The 24229-nt window shown below is 34.1% G+C and overlaps 2 protein-coding genes and 2 pseudogenes across 3 annotated transcripts; 2 read left to right on the top strand and 2 right to left on the bottom strand.

The window, feature by feature from the left end:
- Positions 1 to 4167, bottom strand: LOC107610888 (uncharacterized; annotated as a pseudogene).
- A 9082-nt stretch (positions 4168 to 13249) lies between these two features.
- On the top strand, positions 13250 to 17226 carry LOC148547667 (uncharacterized). Its single transcript, XM_088495522.1, has 5 exons — positions 13250 to 13667; positions 13749 to 14657; positions 15906 to 16124; positions 16371 to 16633; positions 17200 to 17226. The coding sequence occupies exons 1-5, from the start codon at positions 13250 to 13252 to the stop codon at positions 17224 to 17226; spliced, it is 1836 nt and encodes a 611-aa protein (XP_088351648.1).
- Positions 17227 to 17815: 589 nt separating this feature from the next.
- Positions 17816 to 20842, top strand: LOC107611805 (uncharacterized; annotated as a pseudogene). The gene is made up of 10 exons (XR_015896389.1): positions 17816 to 17955; positions 18153 to 18221; positions 18363 to 18415; positions 18535 to 18609; positions 19210 to 19278; positions 19354 to 19458; positions 19580 to 19695; positions 19863 to 19918; positions 20012 to 20048; positions 20228 to 20842. The product of XR_015896389.1 is annotated as an uncharacterized LOC107611805 (transcript).
- Positions 20843 to 21398: 556 nt separating this feature from the next.
- On the bottom strand, positions 21399 to 22891 carry LOC148547666 (uncharacterized). Its single transcript, XM_088496815.1, has one exon. The coding sequence runs from the start codon at positions 22706 to 22708 to the stop codon at positions 21512 to 21514; it is 1197 nt and encodes a 398-aa protein (XP_088352941.1). The 5' UTR covers positions 22709 to 22891; the 3' UTR covers positions 21399 to 21511.
- Positions 22892 to 24229: the final 1338 nt, after the last annotated feature.

The raw sequence follows: 24229 nt of genomic DNA, 5'->3' as shown, positions 1-24229 counted from the left end.
TTACCGCACAGGCTGCTAATTGTAGTGAGTCGCCTTATCTTTTCTCTTTGCCACGGCAGGCCTTGCACTCCTAGCAGCAGCCTCACTAGCAGCAGCATCCATCTCCTTGATTTTTTCTTCTTCACAGATGCAACTTTCTTATGCCGCTCTTTCACGTCAGTTACAGGTGCATCCTCTGCCTTCCCCGTTCCAGCAGTTTCCGTAGTTGTCTTTCCATCAGCCACAGAATCAGGCAGGTTTTGCGATTCTTTCTGCTCCTTTGAAGATTTGTCCTTCTTCTTCTTCTTTGCATTTTTGCTTTCACTGGTGGCATTCTCCTTCTTTTCTAACTCACCATTGCGATCCTCAACCTTCTTCTCAGCATTTGAATTTTCCAGGACAGGTAAAAGATTCCAAGTAAGAAATTTCTATATAATCAGTCATCTTAGCAGGGCTTGCAAATGTATTGGCGAACGTTTGCATGAGCAAGTTCAAGCCTCAACTTAATACTTTAGATATTTAAATAGCATTCTTGTAGCCAACATGGTTAAATCAATAACAAATTCCGAAAAGATAGATACCTCCTTGAAAGAACTAAGATAATTATAATATCTTTTTTCTTTTTTTCTTTCACAAGATCAAAAACATCATATTAGCATGGGAGTCAGCCTGGCTTCCGGGTTCTTTTTGCAATCCTAGCTCTGCTAAAACAGCTTCAAGCTCCTTTTTCTTCAATTCCTTCTTTGAAAGTTACTCTTCAGTTTCCTTGGTAGACAACGAAGGTTCACGAGGCTTCTTAACAACAGTTTCAGGCTCTACTGGCACTTCTAAATCATTTTCATGTTCATCCTCAGCATCATCAAGGCATCATCAAGGCCTTCCATCTCACTATCGCTTTCCTGCTATTAATACCTGTTTGCACTAATACCTCCACGATTCCCGCTATTAAGCCCAATAAGCATATCTTGAGTCGGTACGGAAATAGGATCTCCCATCGACGGAGACAATAGGTTCATATGAGAAAACATAAGTAAACGAACTTCCATTTGGGCTTCCAATAGGAATTGAACTTATACTGAATGCAGTTAATATAAATTTTGTAACATTTTCTGATTTTTTTTATAGTCACCAATTAAAGAGAAATATTTTTTCTATTTTTATTATTGCCATTGTAGCCGCTGAAGCCTATCGGACCGGCTATTGTTTCTTCGATTAATCGTAACAGAAAATCAACTTGTATCAATCAATCGAACTTGTTGAATAACTAGTATTTATATTATTTTTATTGAATAAAACTAGTATTTTAAAACTCTCTTTGAGATAAATAATCTTTTTGGTGCAATTCCAAATGTGCGGTAAGTTTTTCGTATCTTATTGATGAAATTTAATACTTGAAATTCAACCGAGTCAGGGTTTTTTTCTTTTTTTTCTTGTGAAAATCCTGGTAGAAATATTTACCATAAATTAAAAGCGTTCTTCTCCTCCTTCCATATTTTATAGATATCTTGTTTGATCTGTAATAGTAATGATACTAATTTAAAATTAGGTATTTTGTATATACAATAATCTAAATTTCCTTAACATTTTGCGATTCTGATGTCAAATCATACTATATTTTTGTAAAAAAAATGGTCGATTTAAAAAATAAAATACTAATTATATATATAATTATATAGATAAAAGTAGATATAAGACGATAAGACAATTTTTTCGATTCCTTTTTGTATCTAAAGGATATATAATTGAATTAGTATCAAGGCCTCAGAATACAGTTAACACGTGTGCGCATCTATGCGTGTATCCATTCATATCCGTATACCGGATATGTTACGCTAAATTGAAGAAAGAAATATAGATTATAGATTAACGACCTCTCAATCGTGGGTACATACAAATGTATCCTTACTATACTGAAACGGCTTCCATTATCGGTGTCAAACCAATAACGATTCATACAAGCTAAATCCTCTAATCGAAAATTTGGCCAAAGAAAAAAATGAAAATTCATTAGGTTTTTTTTTCTATCAAGATCCTTATTTTCAGCCAAAACATTACAGCAATTATTTACTTTATTATCCTTATTATAAAATGTTATTTTTCTATGTGCACTATTTCTATTCTTAGAATTGAAACAAATTAGAATTCTTAATTCTCTACGACGTCTAGCGCAAAAACAGAATTCAGGAGACAATAAATTTTGATATTATTCATTATTGTCTGTGATTTAAGGAACCCTTCCAATTCAATTGAAAGATAAAAAACTTTGTTAATAAGAGATTTATTTCTACTTCCATTCTGTTCTTGTATTTTTTTTCCTCTTTCCTGGTCAATCCTGATGCTGTAGACTCTGCTTCAATATCTTTTTCTTGGGTTGAAAGAGATGATTTCAAATCCACCCCACTCGTGTCTTCCGCTTTTGCTTGATTTCGAGTCTCTAACTCGAATTCCAATTTTTTTTTTATGATCTAAAAACTATTTTTTTTTCTTCCAATAAATTTTATATTTTCACCAACATCTTTTTTTATATCTAAATTGAAAAAAAGGAATTCAATTGGTATGACCACAGGTTATTTGTATATACCTTAATAAAATCTTCATTCGGTATGGAATGATTTAATATTTCTTTATTTATTAGTATCCAATATAAATGTTTTCTATGCAAATTTTCTTCCATATCTATAATGTAATATTTTGTTATATATTTCTTTATAGAGATATCGTTCATTGGATCAAATCCTTTTTATTTACATGTTTTGTAATTATAAGAAAGAAATTCTTTTTTATTTGCTTTGAATGATGATGAGACTCAAACAAAAAACTTACCTAAACTATATGATCCTTTTTTGAATGAATCCTGTCGGAGCCGAATGAACAATTTTTTGTTATCCTCAATTAATAATAAAACTTATAAAAAAAATGATATTTGAATAAATAAGATTTATGGTCTCCTTCTTTCTATTATTTAAAAAACTAGTTATTTTAAAAAAAATATGGATATATTTTATCAAAAATTATTTTTAACTGAAATTAGTTTTTTTTAACTTAATCCATAAATAGTCATCAAATGCATATTAATCTAATCAGATTCCAAATCATTAAACCGACAAGCACAACGTCATCAAATCCAAGCATACAGATTACAGAATGTTAGACCATTAACACAAATCACATAAATGACAATTCAACAAGGATCATAAATACCTTCCCAGAGCTAGATATCCAGAACAAGACCAGAATCCAGGATCCTCATTATCAAACAAAATATCCAACATTATATCTTTAAGATATAAAAAGAAACACAGCTTTCTTTCCAATCATGCATGCAATAACATTCAACACAACTCTTTCTCCTCAAAGACACCATTATCAACCCATCCAATCCAACCTTCAAAACAGCATTGCCTAACACATCCAACTTACAGAACACAGACAACACAATCAAAACACCTACTGAATAACATCCATTCCAGTTCGGTTCACCTCGCGGCAAATAAATGTGAGAACATGAACAGCTCAACTAATCCACCTTTTCCAAGTCTAGTCGCTATCCATGCCACAGGACTAACGGATTCAAAAATAAAAAACACAATAATAAAAGAAAAAAATTACACACTCTGCATCAAGCCAACGATCATCACCATCCATAGTTAAAAAATAAACGATTCAAGCCATTGCATATCAAGTTTCAGCAGTAGTGATCCAACACACATAAATAGAATAATCCAATTAAAAAAAGAAATAATGCTCAAAGTTTTATGTTCACCTCAGCATGGGCCTCAGATTCAGCTGCAGCAGCAACAGGAGCGCCCCAAATGGATTGAGGTGGAGCGGTGATGGCGTAGTAGTCGTCAATCGTCATCATCCTCGTCGTCAACGTCAGCCCATGACTTCGACGTGAGTGGCGCCGGGGCCCAGAAAACATCCCTTTTCTCCTGCTGTTGTGCGGCGGAGGAAGCGGCGGTGGAAGAGGACGAGGAGGCTCTCCCCTTGGATGAAGCCTGTTCCTTCTCAGAATCTCAGGCTTCTTCTTCTTCTTGAGGCTTCCGAGCGCTGCGAACACGTTGGGGCTGTTTATGACCAGCGCCTCCTCCCTCTTGCTCCCTCCTCCCACCATTTCCAATCTCAAACTCAGCAGCGATGGCCCCGAAACGACCGCGTTTCAACAGCTCCAGTGATGGGACAAGATCGGAAATAAAATCAAACAAATAAAAGAAAAAGAGAGAAACTCTAGTGTTTGTTTTTGTTTGTTCTTGTCAGGGAGAATGGTGATCTGAGAAGTGAGGAATGTAATGTGGATGATGGAGTTATAAAAGGGTGCGTTAACGAAGGAGAAATGAGAAATGAGAAATGAGAAGTGTGTGTTTTGAGTATAGAGATTGAAGGGTGAGGCCGTGAGGGACGGGGGGATCAGAAACGATGATGATGTGTGTCTTTCTCTCACTCTACATTCTACAATTTGCATTACAACAGTGTCATCCTTTTGGTAATGGAAATTTATAGGGCTTATTTGAAAACAGAAACAAATAGGCCTTCAAGGATTTTAACCTTACACTAATAAGCTTTTCAAACAAAATTAGGTAATTTTTTATTTTCATTTTATCGATTTTTTTAAATCTTTTTTCAGTTACATAAGTATCGGATAAAAATATTTTTTACATTTATTTAATAACAAGTAAGATCAATTTTTTTATAAAAAGTGTTAAATATACTTTTATATATGATTTCTTTTATTTTATTATATGTGTAATGCAATTGAATTTACATATGCTTCAGAAAAAAATATATCGATAATTTAGTTTTTGAATGAAGTTGGAATGAAAGTATATACTTTTCGAGGGAATGAGTCTTTTAATTTAACAATTTTTTATGATATTAATTTTATAATAAAATGAGATGAGACATTGAAATAGTTATTATTTAAACCGAATTGAATTATCTCGATTAATTTCTTTAAAAGTTGTGAATTTTGATAAGAATCTTGTTTCTTAATTAATAATGATCATGGGTTGTTTTTTAATTAATAATGATGTCGGGTGTGTATGTGCGCGCGTGTGTAAATTAATTTTCTAGAAGAAGGGAGACAGAAAAATAAATTTTTTTTATGTCATGAATATTATAACAAAAATAAACTTTTTAATTGAGTGAGAGATATAAAACTACTTTCATTTTTATTTCTTTTATATTGTTTAAAGAATTTAGTTATACATATATTAATATATGATATAATTTTTTATATTTTTATTTAAAATTGCTATATTTTATATAAATTAAATATTTTACATCAAATATAATTGATAAGAGACATTATTTGTATGAAATAGTAGTTCAAGTAACATATAAAAAATATGAGAATTTTTTTTAAAGTTTTAAAACATCATAAAACAAAGCAAAAATACTTCAATTTGAAAACATCCTATTTTTCACAACCTTTTCTGCTTCACTTTCAGTTAGATACTTGATTTCATTTTCCTTCACCCATCTCTTTCCTCTAGCAAGACATTTTTTCACTCTATTTTCATTCAACTTCAACAATTTAACATCTTCACTTGATTTTGAAAAAAAAAACTTTTAATTTTAAACACTATGCCCTAAGTACCCCAAATAAAACACTCATATCACTGCTGATTACACCTCCATTATAAAATTTTACACTACTTATAAAGATTTCATTAAAAATTAATTCATCAATTTCAACTGCAAACTTTTCCATACCCTAACAAAAATCCAGCCGACACCATTTCCGCAGACTTCGTCACCCAATTCACCCATCTCAGAGCCATTTCCAACGGCGTCTTCGTCGTCGTCCCCACTCGAAAAAGACATACCACAATACTCTTCTGCATTACTTCGATTTGACTCATCCTCATTACTACTGAACTGAAAGTTCAAGTCAATCTTAAAGAACACTTCTAACTTAACTTAGTCAAAGTAGGAGTGAACGCGGATTGGATCGGATATGGTGAAAATCTCATCTGATCCGTACTAAAATCATCAGAGCAGTTTTTAAACTTGAATCTGATTCACATATTTGCTCATCGAAATTGAATATTGGATATAACTACAAAACACAAAAATATTTTTTAAAATTTATTTTTATTAAAAACTATCAATAAAATTCTTTTTTTCTACTCTTTTAAATATATTTATTCTTAAAATAATATTAAACATACTTTTTTAAATAATAAAATTAAAATAATACAAGATATATGATAATTATTAATTAAAATAAAACATAAAAAAATAAGAGTTATGCTACGTGTACACTAAAATCAGCCACCAAAGTCAGCCACTAGTAGGGCTGGTAATCTATACCTATCCGCGGGTACTCAATCCGGACCAACCCGTTCGGGTAGGGTTGTCTACCCTACCCGCTGAGGATAGGGTAGGGTACGGGTTCAGGGTATACCCTACCCTACCCTACCCGCACCTCTAATATATTATATAATATATATGTAAAAGTTATATATGCAATGAAGAAAATGAGTGTTGAATCCATAATCTTTCTCTTATAAAAATTTAAAATAACTACTAAACTAGTTAATGATCATATTATTTGTAATTTTATATTAGATTTCTTTAATATTTTATTATTTTTAATTTTAATTTGAACTTAGTTTTTTATTTTCTATTTTATTAATATATATGAAATTTGAAATGGTTGAATTTTATATTTGCTTGAAATTTTTTTATTTTTCTGCGGGTAGGGTTGAGTAGGGTAGGGTTTAGAATTTTAGGGTGCGGGGTTGAGAAATTCTCAACCCACAGATAGGGTAGGGTAGAATTTTAAAAAGGTTTTCAACCCGCGGGTAGGGTTAGGGTAGAGTCCAAACCCTACCCTACCTATTGCCAACCCTAGCCACCGGTGTAAAATACATGTTGGAATACAAATACACATTGAAAATAAATTACACATGCATTATTTATACACAAATATATTGGTGGTTGAGTATACAAATAGCATTTTTGAAAAAATAATTACTTATTTATTTGTTTATTTTTGTGGATATGCGTATACCAACATAAAATCCGCAATCAGATCCTATTAGTGTGCAATCGGATCCGATCCGATAGCCTTGCGGATTGGATCCATATCCCCAGTTTTAGAATCGGATTCGGATAAACACCAGATCAGATCCAATCCATAAACACTCCTACATCAAAGCATAAATTTTATACTTAATTTCACAAATTAAATGATAATTTAATTAATATAGTATTTTAATTATTTATCAAATTATATATTGTATAAAAATATTTGGTCATCATACATGATATAACTATCTGTTATTTCTAACTCTGAAAAGATTCAAGTTTTAATTCCTATATCACCTTGGAGGGCTATATTTTATATTAATTTTTTAATATCAAAGGGTCCGATAATGATTTTTTAGATGTTAATGAGTCAAACAATGATTTTTAATATTTTTTAGAAATTATTTAATATTCTATTTTACATTCATAATTTTATAAAAATATAGATTTTTTAGAATTTGAACTAAAACACAAAAGTTAAATTTTTATTCTTATTTATATTTTTTTATATTTTATTTAAATTTAAATTAGAAATATTTTTATATTGACATTTATATTTTAAAGTTAATAAATTTAAAAAAGTAAATATCGATAATCTATATCAGCACTAAATCGAATCAACTCGATTTAGTTTATGTGTATATGCTACAACAGTACTAAATTAAATCAAGTTAATTCGTTTTACTATTAATATAACATATATAATAAATTAATTTACTATTCAATTTATATTAAAAAACATAAATTAGATTTAGTTAATTTGATTTACGTAAAATTATTTTAAAATATACATATAATTTATTTTATTTTAAAATATTAGTATAATATTAATCATCTGATTTACTCTTTATTTTAAATATTATTACCCATCTATTACACATTAATTTCTGCAATATCATTGACTAATATGGTGGAGGGAACAGGTGAAGGGATGGCACGTGGAAGTGGACGCCTGTATATATCATTTGACTAAAAGCATTTATTATAACTTATTAGGTGAATATTAATATATTATGGTGTTTTTAATATTATGCTTAAATTATTAAAAAAGATAAATAAATAATATTTAATATATTTTAAATAATTTATTTTTTGTTTTAAATATTTTATTTTTTATTTAAAAAAATAAGATAGGCAATATAAACACCACAATAAAGACTCTATAAAATTTTCAACTTATTACAATGTGCATAATATATATGTTAAAAAAGAAAAATAATTACCATGTATTTATTTAATGTAATGTAAGCAAGTAACATTTTTTACTTAATTAAAGGTGTCAAAATATGTAACTAGTTAAAAGATATTATTTGAAAAAAAATTAGAATACATGGAAAATGAATGTAAAATAAGATTTTGGAAAGATATATAAATGAAAAAATTATATCTTAAAAACAAAACTTTTAAATTTTATACAATCTCATCAAATAAAATCAAAGTACTAATAAATTGTAATTTCGGAGACGATTTACTTTAGTGTTAGAATTTTCAATGACGAATACGTCTTTTTGAATGAGATGGTAAATATGATAAAAAATTATATTACTTATTAATATTTTCTTAGTTTCAGGCATACAGGATGAAGCGATATGGTATTTTTTGGAAGATGAAAGCTTTTCAATCAAGTCCTGCATATGCACGTCTGACTTGGTTCACCTATGTCCATGAGGTGTATCGCCTTAGTTCTATGTTTGATGTCTATCGGATGAGATTCACACCTCCAATCCCAGAGAGGTTTCGGCCACCATATGATGGTCCGACCGTCATACCTGATCCCACCAAGAGACGTGCGTTTGAAGGGATCCCAGGACCACCAGGTACCATGGACGAGTCTGACCCAAACAGGTCCAAGAGATATGGGCTTTGCAGACAACCCGGCTACACATGTAGAAGGTGTTTTCAGGGAGGAGTGAACATCGGTTCTACATCCGCCAGTAATGTGTAAGGTTGTGGTTATTTATTGTACTTTCTTGTCTTTCAAATCCATGTTGCTTTATTTTAATCCCGTTGTCCATTGTATGGTTTAGTTCAGCGTTAGTCTCCGTTGTATGGTTTAAGTTAAAATTAGTGTCCTTTGTGTGGTTTAATTTAAAGTTAGTATGCCTTGTATTTTTTTATGTTGATGTTAGTGTACCAATGATGATTTATTTTAATGTTAGTGTCACTTGTGTGGTTTATTTTGATGTTTCTATTCACGACTTATGGACTTGTGTTATAAGATAGATTCATCGTATATTGTAGAATACAGAACATCAATAAAAACAGTCTAAATACAAAACATAACAAAAACAGTCACATAGCGCAATATGACAAACATAACATCACTACATGAAATACATAACAACAAAAAATACATAACTACATAGAATACATAACAACAAGGATTACATAACTAAAACTGACATACATAACATAAAATGAAATATGCGCTTCTCAAAATTCAGAAGAGATACGATCCGGTGAAGCAGCGTCGACGACGCCTGATCTGTCATGCTCTCTAAGTCAGAGGAATCTCGTTCTCGTCACATCTCTGTCTCTGGCCTGCTCCACCTCCTCAGGTATGTGTTCCGGTGATGTGGATGGACCGGGTGTGATGTAGTAGGTGTGCAAATGTTGAGGGGGTGTCCTACCCAACACAAATGTGTCGTCCACAGGTCCAATAAGAGACTCATTTAGATCTACATCAAAGTGTACTTAAAATTCAGCTACCGGAGATATGCATCTGGTCAACTCATCCTCTTGCATGACCATACTAATCTCGTAAAAAGAGTGTGACCCACAAACTCCGCGCCAACACTCTCACTACCAAGTAAGTTCGACCGCATCTGACTTGGGCTGACATACCTCTGACTCTCGTGCATTGCCTCATCATTCTTAGAAACTGGACGAAATAGTCACCAAATCCTCAGGCACATTCCCGCCTGCCCCAGCTCCTCCACACACACCACCGCAACCATATACATGGCTCTGGCTAGGGATGTTCATGGTTTGGTTAATCCAAAAACCAAACCAATTTTTTGGTTAACCAAAAATATAGTATTGGTTAATTAACCAAATTTGTTTTACATGATGAAACCGGTTATTAACCGGTTAGTAAAATTCAAAACCGGTTTTTAACCGGTTATTAAAGTAAAAACCGGTTTTTATATAAAAAAACCGGTTTTTATATTAAAAAATCGGTTTTTTCACTAAAACCGGTTTTTATACTAAAAAACCAGTTTTTATACTAAAAAATTGGTTTTTATACCATTAAATTGGTTTTTACATGTAAAAATAAATTTTTACACAAATTAATATTTTTACATACAAAAATCCAAATTTTTAAACCTTTTTTTAATCTAAAATTTTTTTCTTTCTAAATGATACGAATAACATTTGTAAATAATGAAATCCCTTCGATTGCTTTCGTTCCTTTTTCTTTCTTATCTCTTTTCAACATTTTTAATAAATAATTTTCTTTCTAAATGATATGAGTAACATAAGGAGATAAGAAAAAGTTACTCGTATCATTTAGAAAGAAAATTATTTATTAAAAATGTTGAAAAGAGATAAGAAAGAAAAAGGAACAAAAGCAATCGAAAGGATTTCATTATTTACAAATGTTATTCGTATCATTTAGAAAGAAAAAAAATTTTTAGATTAAAAAAAGATTTAAAAACTTGGATTTTTGTATGTAAAAATATTAATTTGTGTAAAAATTTATTTTTACATGTAAAAACCAATTTAATGGTATAAAAACCAATTTTTTAATATAAAAACTGGTTTTTTAGTATAAAAACCGGTTTTAATGAAAAAACCGATTTTTTAATATAAAACCGGTTTTTACTTTAATAACCGATTAAAAACCAATTTTAAATTTTACTAACCGGTTAATAATCGGTTTCATCCTATGAAGTACGGACACTTTGATGAGTTGCCGTGTCTGCGTGTCGGACACATTTTGGACACGACACTTACCGACACTCGTTCGACACGCGTGTCTGCTGTGTCCAAACCGTGTCTCAATAAAAAATAAAAAATTCTTCTTCGGACACACTTGGACACACCTAAATACCATCACGTGTCAGCGTGTCCGGTCTTATTCTTAATATATATTCTTAAAATAAATTTAGATATAGTATATATTATTATTTATTAAAACAAAAAATATTTTAAATACTTGATATAATTAAAATAAGACATTAAAAATAATTTAAAAATTAATTTATATTTTAATATTAATAAAATATTAAAATATCATTACGATTTATCTAAAAATACTTTATATTTTATATGTATGCGTGTCCCCGTGTTAGGTAAGATTTTAAAATTTGCGTGTCCGTGCATCATAGGTTTTCATCATGTAAAACCAATTTGGTTAATTAACCAATACTATATTTTTGGTTAACCAAAAAACTGGTTTGGTTTTTGGATTAACCAAACCATGAACACCCCTATTTTTAAATTTTGAATTTTGAAATGGAGAGTGGAGAGAGCGGGGGAGAGTCTTCGAGGGTGGCACATAGCGAGGCAGCCGGCCATGCCGGCGAGAGCAATAAGGGGGAGAGTGGAGGTGGGCATGCATCAGGTGAAAAGGAGGGAATTAAAGGAGACAATAACAAGATTCAAGGTCAGCGGATATCGTTCAGAGATAAAGTTGTGGGTGCCTCAACAAGGAGAGCTTTGGAGGTTGCTGATTCTCTTGATGGGGATAAGATGGCTACAGTAGTTGGTAAGCAAGGCGATTCGGAGATACCAACTGTGACGTTCACTGAAGAAGCAAAGGAGATATTGGCAGAGCCCTACAAAGATGCCATCGTGATCAAAGTTCTTGGAAAAAACTTTAGCTATACGGCGATCACGCACAGGCTTAAAGGAGTCTGGAGAACCAAAGGAGGATATGAGGTACTAGATGTCGGTTTTGGCTATTTCTTAGTTAAATTTGATCTCTTGGAGGATAGAGAAAAAGTTCTCCTTGGAGGACCGTGGATGATTACTGGTAGTTATGTTGCGGTTAAACCTTGGAGTTCTTCATTCAGACCTTGTGAAAACACTTTTGGATCTACCATGGTTTGGATAAGAATCACAGGTTTAAACATTAACTATTATCAAGAGAAAGCCATGAAAATGATTGCGTCAGCTGTTGGTAAACCGATCCGCATCGATTTAGCCACCAAGTCTGCAGAAAGGGGAAAGTATGCAAGAGCATGTGTGCAAATTAACTTGGGACTTCCAGTCATAAAAAAGATTCAAGTTGATGGTCATATGTATGACATAGAATATGAGCACTTGAATTTAATTTGTGAAAAATGTAGCTGCTTTGGGCATGTAACAAGAGAATGTGCGAAAGAGAACAACAATGACATTGGGAAGGAAAACATGGTGAAGGAAAAAAATTTGCCGTCACTGTTTTCGGTGGATAACAATGAGAAAACGGCAGAAGGTAGTCAAATCCCAGTAAAAAATCAAAATTCAACTTTTGAATTTGGAATTAATGCCAAATCAATTCCAATTATGGAGAAGCATGGAGCAGTGGGTCTTGTGCATGATAATTTACAAGAATCACGCATGGATAGGGATACTCAAGCAAAAGAGGATGAATGGGTTACAGTTAGTAGAAAAGGCAAGGAAAAAGTGGGTAAAGGCCCCAATGTAGTGCCAAAAAAAGCCAATGTAGCAATATGCTCCAATTTGGTGAGTAAGAAATTTTCTTTTGGGTCTAATAAAATGCATGCTGGATCCTCATCAAATGCAAAGGTGAAGTCTTTATCAAATGCAAAGGTGGAGCCTAAGGAAAAGAAAGATCCTCCATCCACGCTTGGCTCTTTGGGAACAACTCAGGTGGCTTTCAAGGATCAGAGTACTCCTTTTTTTAAAGCAGGGCACAAAAGGCAGCGTCCTATTTCGCTTCAAAACTCACCTATTGAAGCATTGTCAACGGATTCTCGAGTACAAAAAGAGCTTGATAAAGCTAGTGCAACAACAAACTTGGAGAACCAACCTCAACAGAAGAATGATGGTTCTGCGACGCAAGTCCACCAGAAGACAATTGGAGACAGGGGTCCATCAACGTGAGGTAGAATGATTATAAATTCCAATTATTTAATTTATTTTTATGGATTGTGACCATTTAAATATTATTAGTTGGAATGTAAGGGGAGCGTCAAATAAGATGTCTCGGGTGCACTGTAAGGAGTTAGTACGAAAATTTCAACCAACTTTTTTTATTTTGGTGGAAACTCATATTGGGTTTGAAACTATGAAAGAATTTTGGGGGAGATTAGGCTATTATCCTGTAGGGATTGTAGATGCTGTTGGACATAAGGGAGGAATTTGGTTCCTCTCTGCTAATTTAAAATTTTCTTGTAAAATTCTTTGGGTTATGAATCAATGTGTAACTTTGGAAATTGATGGTGGTGGGCGAAGATGGATTTGCAGTGCGGTTTATGGCAGCCCTCAAGCCACTAATAGAGTAGAATTATGGAGTCATCTGCTTGATATTGGTTTGTGCATCCAGGACCCATGGGTGGTGGTTGGGGATTTTAATGATATTTTGAGTGTTCATGAGGTGAAGGGGGGTAATTACTATTCGACTCGCAGTAGTGTCTTTGCAAGTACTCTAGATTCTTGTGGTCTTTTTGATCTGACAACCTCTGGAAGACGGTTTACTTGGTTCCGTAAAATTCAAGGAAACAGAGAAATTGCAAAGAGATTAGATAGAGCTTGCTGTACTGCAGAATAGCGTCTTCTTTTTCCAGAAGCTTTTGTTGAAGTTCTCAGCCGTTCCCACTCTGATCATTGTCCCCTACTTATCCGATGTCAAGGAGTTCCTATCAAGAAAGGAAACCGGCCTTTTAGATTCCAAGCGGCATGGGCAACGCATCCTGATTACAAGGCCATTGTTCAGAAATCTTGGAATAGTACAGACTTTGGCATCCATAGGAAGTTGTTGGGGGTTCAAGAAGCTTCGTTGGAATTCAACTCTACGGTCTTCGGCAATATTTTTATTAAAAAGAGGGAATTGGAGACTTATTTGAATTGTATTCAACAAAAAATGGAGGCTGACGATGATCCGATTTTGAAGCACAAAGAGGAAGAATTGAGAGCTGAGTATAATCTAGTTTTGGCCCAGGAAGAATTGCTTTGGTACCAGAAGTCAAGAGATCAATGGGTTCGGTATGGTGATAGAAATACTAGCTTTTTCCATATGCAAACCATCATTAGAAGAAAATCTAACAAGGTTCATGGGTTGCTGGTCAGTGATGGGTCCTGGTCTAATGATCCGGAAGTTTTGCAAAGAGAGGTCGTTCATTTTTTCAAAAATATTTTTTGCTCTACTGAGCCTGTTGAGGTTAATTGCATGGGAGAAATTCCTATGCCATCTCTTAGCCAGGATGCTTGTGATAATTTGTCTAAACCAGTAACAATGTTGGAGGTTAAAGAAGCTCTGGATAATATGAGCTCGTTCAAAGCTCCTGGGCCGGATGGTTTTCAAGTTTTTTTCTTCAAGGAATATTGGGATGTGGTGGGTCATGAGGTGTGGCGTACTGTTCAGAAAGCATTCTTAGGGGAGACTTTAAGCCATTCTTTGTTGGAAACTTTGATTGTTCTTATCCCTAAATGCGACCCTCCAACTAGATTGAAGGATTTTCGGCCAATAAGCCTTTGTAATGTAATTTATAAGCTAGTGACTAAAGTGCTGGTTAATAGATTACGACCTTTTTTGGATGAGATTGTTAGCCCAACTCAGGGAGGGTTTATACATGGTAGAGGAGCGCCTGATAATATTATTGTGGCCCAAGAAGTTCTTCACTTTCTTAAGCGGACAAAGTCTAGAAAAGGAGCTATGGCTTTTAAGATTGATTTAGAAAAGGCTTATGATAGAGTTGATTGGAATTTTCTTGAGCACACTCTTGAATCTTTTGGCTTTCCTTCTCTAATTATTCGGCTTGTAATGAATTGTGTTCAGGCTTCAAATCTTTCCATCCTTTGGAATGGGAATAGATTAGACAGCTTCCAACCTCGCAGAGGGCTCAGGCAAGGAGATCCAATTTCTCCTTATTTATTTGTTTTGTGCATGGAGAGATTGGCGTGCTTCATTTCCAAACAAGTTGACGAGGGTATTTGGGATGGTGTGGCTGTTTCTAGAGGAGGACCTAGAGTTTCTCACTTGATGTTTGCAGATGACCTCCTCCTTTTTTGTAAAGCGAAGAAAAATCAAGTTCAGAATGTTGTGCACACCTTGGAGTTGTTCTGCAAAGCTTCAGGTATGAAGGTTAACATTGAAAAATCTAAAGCTATTTGTTCTAGAAATATCTCTAATAGAAGGAAGGAAATGTTGTCTGGTGTTTCTCATATTCCTTTTACTAGTGACTTAGGCAAATACTTGGGGGTGAACCTTAACCATCCTCGAGCTGCTAGGTCTATTTTTTCGGACTCTTTAGAGAAGATCAAGAATAGGCTGGCTAGTTGGAAAGGTCGGCTCCTTAACAGAGCAGGCAGGCTTTGCTTAATTAAATCTGTTGCTTCTTCTCTTCCTATTTATCAGATGCAAGTGACTCTTTTTCCTACTTCGATTTGTCAAAAGATTGATTCTGTGCTTAGACAATTCTTGTGGAAGGGAAAGGTGGGGGAGCGATGCTTAAATTATGTCAAGTGGAGCAAAGTTGTCACTCCAAGAAAATATGGAGGCTTGGGAATTAGAGATACCCAGTGTGTAAATTTTGCTTTATTAGGAAAGCTTGTTTGGCAATTACTGCATAATAATGATAAGCTTTGGGTAAGAATTATGTTGGCAAAATATTTATCTGGGAGGTCTTGCTTTTCATCCAGTTTTTCTAATAATGTTTCAAGCACTTGGCGAGCGATTTATAAGACAATAGAAAAGCTTCGTGATGGTTTTGATTGGTGTACAGGCAGGATGTCCCAATCCTTTTGGTATCATGCTTGGCGACCATGTGGAACACTAGCTCCTTTGGTTCCTTTTGTGCACATCTCTGATTCTCACTTGAAGCTAGAAGATGTCTGGTACCATGGACATTGGCGGTGGGATATTCTTTGCACAATGATTCCGGAAGAAGTTAAACTTGATTTGATGCTCTTTGATCCTATCAAGCAGGCAGGAGATAAAACAGGTTGGTTTTGGACAAACTCAAATACTCTCACCTACTCGACTAAAAGCGGGTATGAATGGCTATTGAAGAAGAAATTTGGCTGGAACGATAATGAAAATTGGCTTTGGCTTTGGCGCTTGAGAATACCGGAGAAGATAAAGTGTCTGCTCTGGCTTTGTCCCAACAACGGAGTTCCCACAGCTAGTTACCGGTTTCAAAGAGGTCTTGCTACTTCTGATTTTTGTTAGCGATGTTATCTTGCTCTAGAGGATATTAACCACTGCTTTAGGACTTGCCAAAAAGCTCGTCAGATTTGGATTAGCTTAAATTTGGGAATGACCGCTGAGGACTCTAGTTTGGATTTTGTGTCTTGGATTCGTTCTAACCTCAACAAAAATGAGTTTCTCTTTGCAGCGGCCTTTTGGTGGATTTGGAGGGATAGGAACAATGACATCTTCCATCAAGATGATCCATGGAGTAAGGAGAAAATTGTTCACTTAGTTCAACATGCTGCTCGCGATTTCTCTAAGGTTGTTACCAACCAAAAACATATTATTCCTTCCTCTTTGCAATATAACTGGGAACCACCTCCAATGAATGTCTGTAAAGTGAACTGCGATGCAAGCGTTTTTGAAAATGGGCAATTAGCGGGCTTTGGATGTATTATTAGAGACAGCATGGGAATTTGGATGAAAGGTTGTTCTGCCAGTATACCTCTTTCTAGTGTTCTCTCTTGTGAGCTTCATGCTATTTGGAGAGGGCTTGTTATGGCTTGGGATTGCGAGTGTAAAGAGGTCATATGTGAAACTGATAATCTTGATGCATTTCTTCTTGTTTCGCGAGGCACAACCAGCATGATTACGAATGACTCTGATCTGCTTAGCAAAATCAAAGAGATGCTTCAGCGCAATTGTACAGCTACTTTAGTGCTCATCCAGCGTACAGCAAACAGAGCGGCTGATTTAATGGCTAAGACTGCTGCTTTAAACAAGCAGGTGTACCTAGAGTGGTTACAACCCCCTAATAATTTAGACATTATTATTAGAGAGGAGTGTTACTCTTTCTCTTAGGTGTTTTTTCTTTGTGTTATGTTCAGTCACCAAAAAACCATGAACACCCCTAGCTCTGGCCACCTGCCTCATCTCCATCAGGCCCTCACCTCCTCTAGGATGACCACGATCACCACCTCCGGTACTCCCATCCTGACCACCATCACCTCTACCATAGTGGCCCCCCGTAACCACCTCCACCACCTCCCTGACCTTCTGTCACCACCGTTGTACCCTCCTCCACCACCACCACCACTTCCCTGACCCCGTCGTCACCTCCATCGTCTCCGTCATCACCACCTTCGTCTTCACCGCTACCCTCATTTGGGCCTCTGCCTCCACGTCGGCCTCTACCTCCACGTCGGCCTCTACTCACCACCACCTCTAGCTCCTGTACGGCCGCGACCCCTCCCCCCTCGCCGTCCAACCATTCCCAACCCTTCCCACCAAACCCCATTTCCGATTCTCGTCCTCAAAAGTTAAAGTTTTCATCTTTTCTTCATTTCATGTTATTTCCCATTTTGTATTGTTCATGGGGTTTATCTAGCTTTGCTTTTCTTTTTGCTCTTGTTGGGTTAAATTTGTCTTTTGGTGTGTGGGTAATTTTGTTGAAGTGTTGTTCATGAGTGTGTATCCCTCATTTTAATGTTAGAAAACAAAATAATGCAGAAGAATCAAAAGACGTTTGCTACTATAGTCTTTAGTATTCTTCTTTGTACCCTGTGGTTCAGTTTCTGGAAGGAGAACTACTCATAGTGTGTTTGTATTGCAATCCAGGTGGACGCTTTGCCTCAAGGGAAAAAGTATGCTTCTTTCCTTCAAAACCTTAACATTTGTTTCAGTATCATTGTTTATGACTGTATTACTTGTCTTTAATTCTAATTATCTACCATAACAAAAAATAATAGTTATAAACTTAGATGTGATTTCTTCGGGTTTTGAAATATCATTTGTTGATCTATTGGCATTTGCTTTGGATTTTGGCTTTATATGTAACCAGATGACCCTTCTAAAGAACTGTCGAAGTTTTCTGTCAAACTTTTTCTTCATTCCAGTGGGCATGTTGCAGGTTTCACATGCTAACTTCATCAAGAGTATTGAACTTTATATTTCTATTGAAAAATTTGAATTTTCCATAATTAGGGGCTATGTCTTTCACCTTGAACAAGTTCCTGCATACTCATGCTTTATAGGCTATGTTTCATGGCAGGTAATAATTTCTGTTTTTTGGAGAATCCCTAGAGCTTCTTGGAATGCAAAAGGAAGGCTTCTCTCTCTCTCTCTCTCCCCTTCCCAGCAATAAGTGCATGTGTTCATTGTAGCACGGTTTTTTAGATTGGCTGTTTTGAGGGCTTAGTTATTTGAAAATTTGAGTCTGCAGGTTATGGATGTTCCTGCTTTCTTCCTTGTCAGAAGCAGAGAAGGTTCTAGGAGAAATATCTAATTATAAAGTTCAGGTAATAGTTCTTCTATTTTCATTTTCTCCATAATTGGGAAACTGATGTTATTATTTTCTATCTTAATAAGAATCGAGCTTGGCTTATATAATTTCTTTGGGGGGAAGCTGGTCAAGTGTTTGGGATTCCATCCATATAGTAGCTGTTATAGCAAAGTAAATTTTTGTTTCGCAATACATATTTTTCCATGTTGATGGTCCTTGTGCCTTTGTCACTTTGGCATTATTCCATCCATATTTTTGTTTTGCACCTATATCTCGAGACTAGTATAACATTATGCAGTTCTGGTTATTTATGTTTGAGCTAGTTATGGATCATAATTCTTGTATGTCTTGACAATATGCTTATTTTGGGCATATAAAATTATTTTCTATTTACATTTTATAGGGTTATTGATATTAAAAAAAGTGGACTGTGGATTTCATTTATTTGAACTATGTGTTAATTCTCATATTTCATCCATCTTCCAGCGCCCCAAATCATTGTGTATGCTTAATTTGAAAGTTTGATTGCTTCAATTTTTCTTTCTCTTGCTTCCATCTTTCTATTTCATTTGGGCTATCGGTGGTTATCACGGTTAATATGTTGTGATCACTGCAGGCAGGTTGCATGTTTCTTAGATTTGCGCACCATCAGCCAATGATAGATGCGATACATGAGTGCCTTCTTGTAAGACCAGTTCAATTTTACTCATTTTTTATATTGGAAATTATAGCACTTACAAAAACTGTTGAAAATTTCCAGAAGAAAAAAGTGGGTTGCATCTGGATTGATGGAGGTACACCCGCTGCATCAAGGCAACAATTGGTTACAGATTTCCAGGAAAAGGATTATATCAAGGCAGCTGTAGTATGGTGGTATTTTTGGTTGTGCATTTCTTCCATATGTTTCCGTTATAAGCATCTTTTCTGTTGTCTTGGTTAGTATTTGTGCTTGAGATAATGATTTCATGTGACACGTTATCATGCAGCTATCCATTAAAGCGGGAGTAGTTGGATTACTGCAAGCACAGTTATCTTTACAGAACAATCCTGGATTCCAAGTGACCTAATTCAGGCCAAAGATCGTGCTCATAGAATTGGTCAGGTATTCTTACACTCATTAAGTAGAAAGGAGAGAGTTGTTACTAGTTGCATGACAACATTAAAAAAACAAATAATCTCAAATAAAAAGAACTCTCATATCTAAATTTTTGAGTAGTAAAGACAACATGTGCTCTTCCCTTTTTTTGACTAGTTAGTTCTTGTTTACAGGTCTCATTAGTAAATATATACTAGTTGGCAAATGATATGGTTGATGACATCATTTGGTAGGTTCTTTTATTTCTGCAGTCTTTCGCTGCTTGGTATAGCATTGACTTAACATTTATTATGCATTGATGATCTAAATTTTTACGCCTTAGGGATGTGGTGCAATTCAAACTGGATAATTTGGGGCAGGTACATTTCTACATCTTGAACTATCATATGTAATGCAAAATGTACATAATGCTTAGTTTCAAGGTTTTTATTCTGGTTTATATTTATATTTTGTCAAGATCTATACTCAAGCAGTATTTGAAAGTTACTTTTTGATGTTTTTGAGGAACCATTCTGAATTTTAGTTATTGAAAAATCAGATGTTAGATGCCCATGAGAACACCTTAGCTGTGTCAAATAATCAGCCATTGAGTATCCCTGCAAAGCATACTACTATTGGGCATAGCCCTTCAAAGCAGAGAACTCTTGACCAGTTTGTCAGAAGATGTGATAACGTGGATAGGTCGGAAGTCGGAACATCATCCTGACCGGAAACAGCCCTCTCGGTCATGACTTGTGAGATATGCAAAATGGATTTCCATTTTCACAGATACATGGCCAGTGGCAAGTGAATAGGAACTTAAATGTTGATGTCTACATGCAGAAGTTTCCCTGTAGTATTAACCAGGTGTGCTTACATGGGGAATTCACCTGTGATGACACAAATGCCGTTTTGAAGCTGAAATCCATTGTACAACAAATAATAGATTGAGTAGAACTGGCTACACTAAACTATGTTACTTGTACTGGAGATAATGGTTTGAATATGTGAAATATGTATTGGAAGAAAATGTTGATAAAGTCACCCATTAGATTTTAGGTTTCCACTTCTTGTTCTTAACTTTTTGCTCCCCTATGTTTTGTTTTAGTTTGGGGCTCTGTACAGAGTATGACATTATCATATATGAATGAGAGTTGTAAATTTCTTTACTCCATATGCATGTATCATTATATTTTGTAGAAATAATCATCTCTTGAAAGAATAGACTCATAGAACCCCTTTATAGCACTTCAGTTAAAACCGATCACCACATTGGCTTATTTTGTTTAGGAACATGACCTATTCTGATAATGTTACTTTTCTCCCTAAATTCATACAGAATGACATTATAAAAATAACATCATTATTTTTCTTTAATCATTTAGAAACTTGATTTGAATTTTTGTAACCCAGACTGAAGATTATTTTCCCTTCATCATCATTCTTATTATTTTCTTATTTTCTTAATCTAATCAATAAAGTAATCAATCAATAATATTATAAATATGACTCAAATAAAAAATTTAAACTAAATTTTTCAAACAAGAACCATTCTAACTTTATGTGAAACTTCAAAATGTTTCTTTTGACATAATATGTGCGGGCTATCAGTTGAATTAATTATTTAAAATGCATCATGTATTTTGAAATAAAAAGCAGTGAGTTGATCATTTAATATGATTAACAGCAATAATGCAAATATCTCAACAAGTTTTGTATGAGCTAAAGAATAGACACAACTCAAGCAATATCATATTCATATAGACATTAATATTTAATTCATTGTTCATTCATAATCCTATTGAAAACGACTAAGGATGATAATAAGCCACAAGAAATGTTACTAAAACGGAGTTGTCCTGTGCTGAAATCTTCCTCCCTTAGTAGGTGGCCAAACAAACGCATGGCGCATATAATTAGTAAGCCCACAGTTCTCCATGGAGAAGACACTCTTCCTATGGACAGTCACTTGTAAGAAATCTTGCTCCATGGGAGGAGCCCCACTGTCAAGTTGCAATGCTGCAACGTCCTTCAACATGGACAGTGTGAAAACTGAGATGCAGTGCGTGGATGAATCCGGTTCCAAATGCAATAGCTCTGCAGAGCGTATTGCACACAGCTTCCCGTTGCCAAGGTCAACAAAATTGAATCTGCCCGGTTCTTCCATTGGAGGTTGAATACCCTCAAAACCCACATCAAGGTATTGGTATAATGCGACTAGGCCATTCTGGTGGTTAACGAGAATGGCAAGGACCTTGTCCAAATGTGTATGAGGAGATTCCATCACATACTCTTGTGTAAGGCAAACTGTGTAGTTGCTGCTGCCAAGACCCGGAAGGGACACAGAAATGTGTGGGGAATAAGTAACACGACAGTGGTCATCACCGCTAATGAGCCTACCCTGTAGGAAGTTCGAAAGATTGTTATCAGCGGCAGACTTATCCATCCAAGTCTCTTTTATGGGGTCGAAGCGGGCCAAACAGGAGTCACTCTCAGTGGACGATGAAAAAAAGAGGTTGTTGTCGAGGACGAAGATGGTATTGTCGACAAGTGGCTCGCAGCTAATGGCCGCAGGAGCCATTAACGGTTTCCAAACTCTAGAACCAGAACAAAGAACATAAAAGCCAGATGAATCTTTGACCCGTGGTTTCAGATTTATATAGAAGTAAACATCGCCTGAGCCTGGCGTGTTTGCGATGTATGATTCGTCAAAAGGAAAGGGTGCACCATCCAGTGATCCCGTAGGCGCAAATCTTCCCTCCTCAAATTTGATTTCGAAGATTGGCCAGGGGACCAGATTCGCCATGGAAATGGATTTGCTTCTGTGAATTTCAGGCGGCAGGCTGGACGGCGCCATATAGATCTTGGAGTCGAACTCGAAGGGACACATATCAGGCTCTGGAAGATCCAAAAACAACTCGAACGGTGGTGGAGGCAAACAAGTCCAATCTATGACATCAACTTCTTCCTTTAAATTGCTCAGTTTGATCACGATCAACTTTTTATATGTCACAAGGCAAAGGCACGCTTCCTTCGCCATTTCAACCTGCTCAGTTTTTCGTCTTTTTTACTCAGCAGCATCCAATTCCGCCATCACTCTCTCCGATCGAACGAGATCGGTGGTGCTGCGGCAGCAAAAAGCTAGGATTAGGATAAAGCACTAGAAAGTTAAAAGATGAAAAATGGGACTGTTACGAGCGACTAGGGTTTCGAATATCTACTTATTCTCTCTATATATATATACTAACTTAATTTTTATATTTTTATTTTTAAAATTATAAATTTGATGGAATAATTTAAAAATTAAAAATAAAAATATTTAAAAACATATAAAAATTTTAATATTTATTTAACTTTAGAACGTATAAAAATTTATAAATTTGAATCAAATAATATATTAAAAAAAGGTTTAATTACTCTGTTGGTCCCTATAGTTTCACCAAATTTTTAATTAGGTCCCTATACTTTTTTTCCTTTCAATTGGATCCCTACACTACTATAATTTTGTAATTAAGTCCTTCCTAGTGTAAAAAATATTAGAGTTAACTGAATATTTATTCGCAAATTGAAGGTATTTATAATTAAAAACTTAATTAAATCTTTGACCGCATGCATTCTAGTAAAAATATTATGTTAATTTTAACATTTTTAACATGAAAAGGACGTAATTACAAAATTAAAAGCAGTGTAGGGACCCAATTGAATGGAAAAAAAGTATAGGGACCTAATTAAAAATTTGGTGAAACTATAGGGACCAACAAAGTAATTAAACCTTAAAAAAATTATGTGTAACAAAATAGAAATAAATATTTATAAACGTTAATTACAAATTAATTATTTATAAGCATTATTAAGTTTATTTATTTTTTTATAATATTTAATTTGAAACAAAATATTTGTTATTTTCATGCATAATTTTAATAGATAAAAAATATTTATTTTTTTAATTTTATATTTAATTTTTTAAATTATCTTTAATTTATTTTTATTTTTAAAATTATTAATTTATATTGTCTTTTTTTTTTGTTTTCTTCTTTTATTTTTTTCATCCGATCATAATTAATTATTATCTTTATAGCAACTTTTAATATTTTCTATCACTTGGATCTATGACTTTTCATTCGGTTAACTTTTATGAGTTATTGAAATTTTACTAAAAGAATTTTTTTTGTGTCTTTTAAAACTTTAAATTATTTGTATATTTTAGTATGTTATTGAGTGATATATTGTATGTAATTTTTACATCAATTTTTAATGGAATTAAATTATAAATCAACTTATTTTGTGTGTATTTTTTAAGATTCTAAAAATCGGACTTGATTCACTGATTCAATTGAATTAATCGGGAATTTAAAATACTAAAATTATATGAACTTGAAAAATTTTTTTGTAATGGTATTTCTCTCCGGTTGTTCCCCAAAAGATATAACCGAAATTGCTGAAGTAAAAAATAATTTAAGATTCCATTAAATAAACAATAATACTACTATATGTCAAGATAACATTGTTCTTAATTTATTTATTTTTTCTCTTTTTTGTTTACATTTACTTCATATGTTGG

The sequence above is a fragment of the Arachis ipaensis genome, chromosome B8 (genome assembly GCF_059453495.1).
Source record: "Arachis ipaensis isolate K30076 ecotype BB chromosome B8, ASM5945349v1, whole genome shotgun sequence".
NCBI classification, from domain to species: domain Eukaryota; kingdom Viridiplantae; phylum Streptophyta; class Magnoliopsida; order Fabales; family Fabaceae; genus Arachis; species Arachis ipaensis.
The sequence above is the reverse complement of the archived record's forward strand: the minus strand, read 5'-3'. Positions and strand labels throughout refer to the sequence as shown.